The 9,807-nt window shown below is 37.6% G+C and overlaps 4 protein-coding genes across 10 annotated transcripts in view; 1 reads left to right on the forward strand and 3 right to left on the reverse strand.

Annotated features, from left to right (window-relative positions):
• The window catches only part of bach1a (BTB and CNC homology 1, basic leucine zipper transcription factor 1 a), a 41,218-nt gene extending 33,328 nt beyond the window's left edge, over positions 1-7,890 (forward strand). For 4 of the 7 annotated variants that reach the window (XR_003049630.1, XR_003049628.1, XR_003049632.1 and 1 more), the window contains 3 exons: positions 5,724-5,822; positions 6,453-6,500; positions 6,949-7,085. The gene's annotated coding sequence lies outside the window, so the exon portion shown is untranslated. Of the gene's footprint in view, positions 1-5,723; positions 5,823-6,452; positions 6,501-6,948; positions 7,086-7,177; positions 7,287-7,861 lie in introns of those variants that run through there. The other 3 variants (XR_003049629.1, XR_003049634.1, XR_003049631.1) reach the window with 3 other exon arrangements.
• Positions 454-1,660, reverse strand: cldn8.1 (claudin 8.1). The gene has a single exon (XM_008309247.3). It carries the CDS (start codon positions 1,419-1,421, stop codon positions 600-602), a length of 822 nt encoding a protein of 273 aa, XP_008307469.1. The 5' UTR covers positions 1,422-1,660; the 3' UTR covers positions 454-599.
• Positions 3,212-5,695, reverse strand: cldn8.2 (claudin 8.2). Its single transcript, XM_008309246.3, has one exon. The coding sequence runs from the start codon at positions 4,513-4,515 to the stop codon at positions 3,640-3,642; it is 876 nt and encodes a 291-aa protein (XP_008307468.1). The 5' UTR covers positions 4,516-5,695; the 3' UTR covers positions 3,212-3,639.
• LOC103378145 (claudin-17-like) lies at positions 6,544-7,565 on the reverse strand. Its single transcript, XM_008309245.3, has one exon. It carries the CDS (start codon positions 7,489-7,491, stop codon positions 6,811-6,813), a length of 681 nt encoding a protein of 226 aa, XP_008307467.1. The 5' UTR covers positions 7,492-7,565; the 3' UTR covers positions 6,544-6,810.
• Positions 7,891-9,807: the final 1,917 nt, after the last annotated feature.

Here is a 9,807-nt window from a genome sequence, read left to right on the forward strand (position 1 = left end):
TTATAGTCTAATTTGGCTTAAGACAAACATAATTATGAAAACGCAAAGAAAACGCTCAACAAATTACCATGACAGTGTATTGTAAAAGCATCAGGTCATCTATCAGTAAACACGATTCATTTGCATGTTTTGTCTGAGGCAATACGATTATTAAGAGAGAAAATGTATACTTTGTTAAAATGTTTTAAAACCTAAACTGTATCAGAACTTAATCTTAAAACCTAAAAAAGAAAATGTGAATATAATTTTTACACTGGATATATTGACTTGAAACGCAAGATAAACATGTTAATAATAAGAAGGGATCTAAAGTCATTATTGTCTGTTAGAGAAAAAAAATATTTAAAAAAACAATATAAATGCGTTTGTTTTTACACTGAAAACAAATTTACTTTGTGAAATGTTAAAAAAAACAAGGTTATAATTTTACAATACAATAACGTGAAATAAAACTATTTACAACCATTTTTATTTTACCCATTTTTTCATATTAAGTAAATATAACTAATAGTTGAGAGAGTTCCTGTGTTTGTCAGTCAGAGAATTTTTTTTTTCTGAAATGCTAGACCACAGCTGATCGTCTTTACCTCAGTCCGTGTTCAGAGATAAGCCACTCCGCTGTGTACTGAGGGGTATCTCGAAGGGTATCTTGAGTTGTATCCAGAGTTGTATCCAGAGGGGTTAGTGTAGATAGTGGAGGGGTGTCTTGACAGCATTGGTTGTGGTTGAGGTTGTGGTTGTAGTTGTGGTTGTGGTTGAGGCAGCAGCACCAGCTGCTGAGGCTGGAGAGGCTGCGGGGTGTAGGCCATGTAGTTGGAGTCCCTGGAGTACATGTACCTCTCGGAGCCTTTGCCTTCAGACTGCAGGTTGCAGCAGATGAACATGCAGCCGCCGGCGAACAGGAAAGCTGAAGACACCCAGCCAATGTACAGAGCTTCACCGAGCTCCCGGCGCTGGGCGGCGATGAGCAGTGGGTTGTAGAAATCCCTGATGATGACATGACCCGTCCAGGACACGGGGATGAGGACGCAGAGACAGGCCATAAGGACCATGCTGCCTGCGATGATCAGGACCAATCTCTTGCCTCGATTGTTCTGGATACAGGACGTGCACTGCATCCCGACAATGGCGATCAACAGACCGAGGCCGCCGAGTGCCAGAGAGCAGCACATGAGGCCCCTCGCAGCCTGCAGGTCAGGGGACAGGGCCAGGAGGGAGTCGTACACCTTACACTGCATTCTGATGTCAGCCTGACGAAAGCAGTTCATCCAGAGACCCTCGTACCGCGTCTCAAACACTATGATGTTCTCCTCAATGAAGGCTGTGACTCTCCACATGGGCATGCCGGTGCTGGCTGCCGCTCCTATCAATCCGATCAGGGTCAGTAACAGACCCACGATCTCCAGTGCTGAGTTGGCCATATCCTTCTCCGCGTCCTCCGAGCTGAGACACACACAAATGTTTGCAGTGACAGTGTAATTAGGTGGAGGCAGTGGGTTCCCAGTGTGCAGTGGATTTGCATCCCAGTGGAGGAGGAGGAGCAGCGGGATGTTCACCTGCACCGTCTCCTCCCTGCGGACATAACTACTGAATAGTAGGTGGAGTCAGTATCCTGTTGCTATGAAACAGAACCCCGTATGTGTTTTTTTTTTCTTTGTACACCTCACCCTGGTTACATCCATTTTGTTTATTCACACATCTCAGTTTACACTCTCAGCTCTCACTATGAAAGAACCTGAAAACCAGTTTTTTATGGCAAGACATATTTTTTAGTTCAGAAAACATATTAGGAGGTAACATATTTAAAGTACATTTGAAGAAATACTTTTAAATAGAAAATATTTTAGCGTGTTTTTACAGCCATACTACCTTTGTTTAGAAACATCATCTGCTTCCTTGATCTTTTGGAGATAAGTCTTGGCTGGTTTTTAAAGGTGGTGTCAAAAGACAAACACCAACCACTAAAATACCCAGTTTGCCGATGGTTGCATTGTTCTTTCTGCCCTCGCAAGAGTCATAAAGAGCACTAAATATATAATATGATCACTAGCAACACATTATAATTATAATAAACACATTAACATACAGTTAAATATGTTTTTCCCTCAAACCAGTATCGGTTAAAAAAAAATTAAATATTTACTGCGTACCGTGTAATGAGTACCGTCGCCAAGACGTCTTTTTTTTGCAAACTGCAAAAATATGCAAACGGAAAGTAACTCAAAGTGTGGTTAGCTGGATGACATGCAGTGTGTGTGTGTGTTTGTGTGTGTGTGAGAGAGAGAGAGAGAGAGAGAGAGAGCCAAGCAGAAAAAGGTTTGTTATTATTAATATCAGGTTTTTTTTCTGTCATATCATATTGTTGATTTATATAACATTATTATTTAGCTGCACATTAGCTTTGTTGCTAAACCTATGCGTTTTAATAAATATACTTTTTAATGCAGGTTGCTATCTCTTAATTCTGTCATATCATATTGTTGATTTATATAACATTATTATTTAGCTGCACATTAGCTTTGTTGCTAAACCTATGCGTTTTAATACTGTATATTTTTAATGCAGGTTGCTATCTCTTAATATTTTGGGTCTTAGGTCTTTAGTAACTGACGTTTAGATAAGATTTGACATTCAGGGTCATTTTTGAGTTGATTCATAACTAAGTTTTGAAACTGTTTAAAAAATAATTACGAAAAAGTTAAATTAAATTAGTTTTTATACTTTGAGGAACATGATGAGCTATTTTAAACTTTTCAGTAGTATTTCTTTTTGTAATATTTATGTCTTATTCTCCCTTAGATTTTCTTATTTCTGTCATTACACCCATTTAAAGTCAGACATAAAAGTACAGTCACCAAGTTCAGTAAAATTTAATCTAAAAAAACACATGATTTATTAATCCAATGTGCTTTACTTCTGTTTTCTGTATTTTTTTTAGAGTTTTTTGTTTTGTTTTGTTTTGTTTTAGAAAATCAAGACCAGAACATTAGCTGTTGTTGCTCAAACGTTTCTAAGCAGCTCTGTGTTGTGGGTGGATTTGTGTGAACTGTCCTGTTTAACCAGTTGAGGCACATTTCACTTGAAACCAGCGGAGACAAACACGACTTACTGTTTACAGACATGATGTGGCTCAGACCCAAGTCTTGTTTCTAGGCCCAGGTGCTAACCTTGTCTGTTAGCATCAGAAAAACACCACAAATGTCTTGTTTTGTCCCAGTATTTCCCCTTTATTGTAAATCAGAGCTGACCTTGTCACGCAGTTCAAAAGTATCTACAGTCACAGTAACAAAATAATAAAAACTAACGAATCATGTGGAGGTTACCTTTCTGGGGAGAGCGGAAACCTAGTGCATCATTTGTTCTCAAAGAGCGTCAGTAGTATGAAACTATAACAGTCAACATATTTATAGAGACACAGATTTTAAAATGTGCCTGGTGAAGTTAAACATATGGTTAAAAACACAATCACGTTCAGCACGGTTCATCAGTTACATTTGAACACAGCTGCTCCAACTTATATTTCACATCTTTGCCGTACTCTAGTCCCTCTGTGAAGGAAAGATCTGGCCTCGCCCAGTGACAACTTTGGAAAAAAAAAAAAACATAAAAAAAAAAAGTTCCTTCATTCAGTTTTCGTCACTAGTACTGACTGGGTGTGTAGGCTACAGATCCTGGTGGTGGTGCAGAGTAGGCTGGTTGGTAGCTGTACGCAGGCTGGTATGTGTACGGCTGGTATGTGTATGCTGGTTGGTACAAATTTCCCCTAGGGTTGTAGACAACCCTCTCTTCGGCCTCCTGGGCGCGCGGCGCGTGACGACACAGCAGGATCACACCAGCGGTGAAAAGCAAAGCTCCGGTCACCCAGCCGATATAGAGGGCCTCCCCGAGCTCCCTGCGCTGGGCGTCGATCAGCAGAGGGTTGTAGAAATCCCTGATGATCACGTGGCCAGTCCAGGACACGGGGATGAGTGTAGTGACGCAGCCCATGAGGAAGAGGAAGCCTCCGGCCACAAGGACGATGTGCTTGGTTCGAGCGCGGTGGTCCACCACTTTGGTACACTTCATTCCCACTGCTGAAACGATGAGTGCGAATGAGGTGAGGGCCACGGCGGCGCACATCAGACCCCTGGCGGCCTGGAGGTCGGGGGGTAGAAACAGCAGGGAATCGTAGACTTTGCACTGCATCCTGATGTTGGCCTGTCTGTAACAGTTCATCCACAGTCCCTCCCAACGTGTCTCCATTACAATAATGTTCTCCTCGATGAAAGCTGTGACCTTCCACATGGGCAGACCGGTCACGGCCGCCACTCCGATTAGTCCAATGAACCCGATGACAAGGGCCACCACCTCGCAGCAGATGGCGTCCCTGCGGTCCTTCCTCTCGATCCTTTTCTTTTCCTCATATACGGAGTCTTGGTATTCTGTGTACTGCTTCGCTTGTTTCTCATCATAGTAGGAGCCCACGTACGATTGAGGAGGTTTACTGTAACCGCTGTAGGCAGTGTAGGAGGCCATGTCTTGGTGTGAGCTGCACGCCAGCAGCTTCTGAAAATATTCTGAGAGAAAAGACTAGTCCAGGAACTTATACACACACAGAAATGCTAATGCAATGCAGCCTTACAGGTTGAGCTGCTTCATGAGCATCAGATAAACGAGGACACACCAAAGTGTTACTGCCTTGTTTTGAATGCAAATGTCAAATGGCTGTTACAATCTTTGTTCCGGGAGTTAATCAGAAACGAATCCAATCATTGCTGCAGTCGCAGCTAAGGTTAAAGATCTGTTTGTTTTGACATTGTTTCATTATCAAGTCTTAATACATTTACACTTTTTTGAAATTGTAGAAATAATTAAAAATTCTAGTGGAATTTGTTTTTAAAATGAGATTGTATTTACACTGGTGCCTGTAGTCTGTGATTTACAAAACACTAAACAGTGTGTTTTACTAGATAAACAAGCCAAATGTTTTTTTCCGTGAACACTACAAGGGCCTGTTGGAATGTTTGATTGATACATGATTTTTTTATCATTTCATTCATTTGATGGTTTTTATTATTTCACTTTTTTTTTATTTAACATATTTAAATTCCTTTGAATACTTGTTGACATGAATCCAATGTTTAAACAGACAATGTTGACATCCACAGAGGTGTCAGTGACAGGGCCCATCATACCTTCACTGTGAGGAAATATCCTGTATACCGCCCTCTTCAGGTCACTGCTCCAGTATCCATGTTTAGTAGTTTGTGATTTATTTTTAGACTTGGGTCAAAATGTATCATCATGCAGTATGTAGTATTTGCCACAACACATACTCCTACATGTGTCTCTGGAAACCTGGTGAATGTTTTGCAAGTACTGAGCTGCTGTGATACTGATTTAACAGAGTAACATCTTCTCTCTTAAGTAACTTTCTCCATGGCGTCGCACCTGTGCAAAAATTGAAATAAATTAGATACGATTAAAACGTATTCTTCTTCAGCTCTTGGATAACTGCTTCAATCTTTAATTGCTTCACTCCAAATTCTTGAAGTATACTGAGATACGTTTTCACAAATAAGCATGTGCAGTTCTTTTTACTCTCTACTGTAGTTATATTTCCATAAGATTTCAATTGTAATTCAAACACTGTCATTTCAGGCTCGGTAACAGCAGCCCATAACTTTTCCATGGCCATGGTGTTAAGAATCTGTTGTCTCTCTCTCTCTCTCTCTCTGTGCCAGACCGAAACCCGATGACATGATCACAGATGTCAGACTGCCGCCTACTTTTCATGTAAAGTGAGCTGAGCACAGAAAGGTGCACGTGTGGAGCACAGAAAGGTGAGCAGTGTTGGTTTCAAGTTAAGTCTACGCTCCGTTTGAGTCACCTTGAGTCGTGGCACTGAAGTCAACCAGCCAACTGAACCAGAACAGCTGATCTCTACACGGCCTGTGTAGTGGATTTGGTCCATTGAATTAAATTAAAAACAAATGTATTAAATTAGTTCATATTTAACTCTTTATATATATTTTATTTTTGGCACAGTAGAGAAAAAAAAATAATCAAATTTTGAAAAGGTCGTGAAAAATGTTGCTCAAAAATAAATAAAAATGCACTAATTTCCTTAAATTACATAGCACTGACCTTTTTTAATGGTTGAAATTCAGATAAAATATAAACCTTTGTTGACACATCAGCCATTGAACAAAAGCAACGTACTAAACTAATTTCCTGAAAATGTTTTCAAAAATAAAAATTCAGAAAAATATTATAAAAATAATATATTTAGTACATCAACTATTGATCACAGTACTATACTATACTAATAAGTTCTGAAAGAGTCTTCAACAACAAAAGTTTCTCAAAAATGAATGAACTGGAAAAAAATAACTTTATTAGTACACTGTTTATTTTAACATCGTTAATACCGGCAATGGTAATCATTACATATTATTTATTTGTTTTCTCAGTATATTTCATCGTATTCTGAAGCTTGACCAGGGACAAATTAGCTGAAGGTAAACGTCATACATTTATCACATTTTCCCATTTTCTTACATTTTTTTTAATTACACTTTGAATCCTTAGATTTAAGTCTTATTGGAACTGAAGTAAAAGTAAGAATTCTGGATTTTAGAAAATGAAAACATTTGCCGTCTGCTGTTAACCATGTGCAGTTAAGATGTGATTTATTTACAGTGTAAAATAAAAAGCCTTTGTTGTTGCAGTGTGTGGTTAAGATGTGAACGTACAGTAAATTGCGGCGATCGTTTCAACATTCATGTGAAATCACATCAGCAATCCAACAGTAACATCTTTGCAGTGTGATCACACATATTCATGATGCTTATGTGATCCAGACAAAGTTCTGGTAATGCTGATGCTGTTATCCTCCATAGCCATGTGATAGGGAGCAGCATAAGCCACTTCTTCTTCTTTACGTCTGTTCCTGCTGTATTTGAACAGTACGATGACCCCTGTGATGAGCAGAACACCAGCTGTGGCCCAGCCAGTGTAGAGGGCGCTGCCCAGCTCCCGTTTCTGAGCGTCTGTCACCTGAGGGTTGTAAAAGTCCCTGATGACAGTGTGGGCCACCCAGCTGACCGGGACCAGTGTGGTCAGACAGGACATCAGGTACAAACACCCCCCTACGGCCAGAGTGATGTTCTTGCACTTTATGTTCTCACCACCACAGGTGCTGCTCCTACTTCCACATCCTGTGACAAACAAGGAGATGACAACTAAGACGATGGAAACGCACATGAGCCCCCGGGCAGCCTGCAGCTCTGAGGGGAGGATCAGCAGTGAGTCGTACACCTTACACTGCATCCTAATGTCAATCTGTTTGAAGCAATTCATCCACAAGCCCTCCCACAACTCCTCCATGACGATGAGATTGGCACCGATGAAGGCAGAGACCCTCCAACTAGGCATGGCAGTGATGGCTACTGTCCCAATCAGGCCGATGAAGCCCAGGACCATGGCGAGGATCTCCAACTTGTCCCTCATGGCTCACAGTTTGGTCTCTTCTCTGCAACACTCTGCAAAAACATCCGCATAGCATTTCATCGTTTCAATCTTCAGTGCGTAATGTGGCCATACTGGTTTGAGTTGACTTTTATCCTGGATTTCAGTCATTGGAGCTCACACACCATCTACATTTGTTTTGTTTTTTTAAATATAGAAAAATATATTCTTTTGGAAGGTCAAGCTTTGATCACCGTAATTTATTATACCAATAAGATTCTGAATAAGACTGACAAGCATTTTTCTGTTTGGTCACTATAATAATTGTAAACAAATGTTCTGTCAGTCATGTGACGTTTGTCTCTAACTCTCATACTAACAGGATTTATCTCTGCCTTGTTGAATTCTTCAGGAAACAGAATGTGATTACAAGAACAGCCGCTCCTTTATTCAAACTTGCTGTATAACCACCCTGTTGGTGAACCAACTCCAGAGATGTGAGGTGAGACAATGGAGGAGGGAGCGTGAGAGTGTGAGAGGTCGGTCATTAAAGAGGAACAGAAACTGAGGAGCCTGTTGGACTGGTTCACCGGCTGACTGATACCATCGTCACTTCCTGCTGCTGCTTTGGATGTAAACAACTGTGAGTCACACAACAACATCTGTAGAAACACTGATGTGGAAGCACTGGATCAATATTAATACGCCAGAATATAATGATCTTCATGCTTTTTTACCGAAAAATTGCTATGTAATGCTAAATTAGGATTTTGAAAAAAATCATGCAAGAAAAGATGAAAAATAAAAAATATTTTTACAAAAAAATTTTTGACTGAAAATGACACAAAAAGTTCACATTTTGACAGAAAATTCTATAAAAAGAATTTCAAAAAATTCTCTCTAAATGCCCTAATTTGATGAGAAGCATGCAGGAAAAGACAACATTTTGAAAAATAATTTTGCAAAAACTTTCATCCAATTTTTTTTGTTTTTGATAAAAAATGACATGAAAAGTTCACATTTTGACTGAAAAAATTCTAAAAAAAAATTCAAAAAATGTTCTCTAAATGCCCTAATTTGATGAGAAACATGCAGAACAAGATAACATTTTGAAAAATAATTTTACAAAAATTTGTTCAAAACATTTTTTAGTTTTTAAAAAAAAAATGACATGAAAAGTTCACATTTTGACAGGATTTTATGTAAATTTTTTTTTTTTTTTAAAGTTCTCTAATTGCCCTAATTTGATGAGAAACTTGCAGGAAAGGATAACATTTTGAAAAATTTTACATAATCTGAACTTTTTGTGTAATTTTTGGTCAAATTCTAATTAAAACTAAATTTCATCTTTTCCTGCATGTTTCTCATCAAATTAGAGCATTTAGAGAACATTTTTAGAAATATATTTTTATCAGTCTTTCTGTCAAAACAGATCTTTTCATGTCATTTTTGGTCAAAAACTAAAAAAGGTTTGACGAACATTTTTGTAAAATTATTTTTCTAAATTTAATTTTTTCCCGCACGTTTCTCATCAAATTAGGGCATTTAAAGAACATTTTTAGAAATGTATTTCTATAAAACTTTCTGTCAAAATGTAAACCTTTTGTGTCATTTTTGGTTAAAAATTAAAAAAGTTTGACGAAAATGTTCGTAAAATTATTTTTTTAAAATTTCATCTTTTCCCACATGTTTCTACTCAAATTAGGATATTTTGAAAACATTTTTAGAAATTTCCTTTTATAAAGTTTTCTGTCAAAATGTTAACTTTTCCTTTCATTTTTGGTCAAAAACTAAAAAATCTGAGAAATCTTTGTAAAATTATTTTTCAAAATGTTTGACGAAAATGTTCGTAAAATTATTTTTTTTAAATTTCATCTTTTCCCACATGTTTCTACTCAAATTAGGATATTTTGAAAACATTTTTAGAAATTTCCTTTTATAAAGTTTTCTGTCAAAATGTTAACTTTTCCTTTCATTTTTGGTCAAAAACTAAAAAATCTGAGAAATCTTTGTAAAATTATTTTTCAAAATGTCATCTTTTCCTGCATGTTTCTCATAAAATTACGGCATTTGGAGAACATTTTTAGAATTTTTCTTTTATAAAATATTCTTTCAAATTGTGAACTTTTCATATAATTTTTGGTCAAAAACTAAAAAAGTTTGATGTAAATCGTAAAATTATTTTTCTAAATGTTATCTTTTCCTACATGTTTCTCATAAAATAGGGTATTTTAAGAACATTTTTAGTAATTTTCTTTTTTTAAATTTTCTGTTCAAATGTTAATTTTTCATGTAATTTCTGGTGAAAAACTAAAATATGGACAAAAACCGTTTATTTTTATGGATTTATTCACGATG

This window comes from Cynoglossus semilaevis, chromosome 4 (genome assembly GCF_000523025.1).
Source record: "Cynoglossus semilaevis isolate Cse_v1.0 chromosome 4, Cse_v1.0, whole genome shotgun sequence".
NCBI classification, from domain to species: Eukaryota; Metazoa; Chordata; class Actinopteri; order Pleuronectiformes; family Cynoglossidae; genus Cynoglossus; species Cynoglossus semilaevis.

Excerpts from the sequence above, each read along its gene's own strand:
- LOC103378145 (XM_008309245.3), bottom strand. The coding sequence starts at position 7,491 with ATGAGGGACAAGTTGGAGATCCTCGCCATGGTCCTGGGCTTCATCGGC.
- cldn8.2 (XM_008309246.3), bottom strand. The coding sequence starts at position 4,515 with ATGGCCTCCTACACTGCCTACAGCGGTTACAGTAAACCTCCTCAATCG.
- cldn8.1 (XM_008309247.3), bottom strand. The coding sequence starts at position 1,421 with ATGGCCAACTCAGCACTGGAGATCGTGGGTCTGTTACTGACCCTGATC.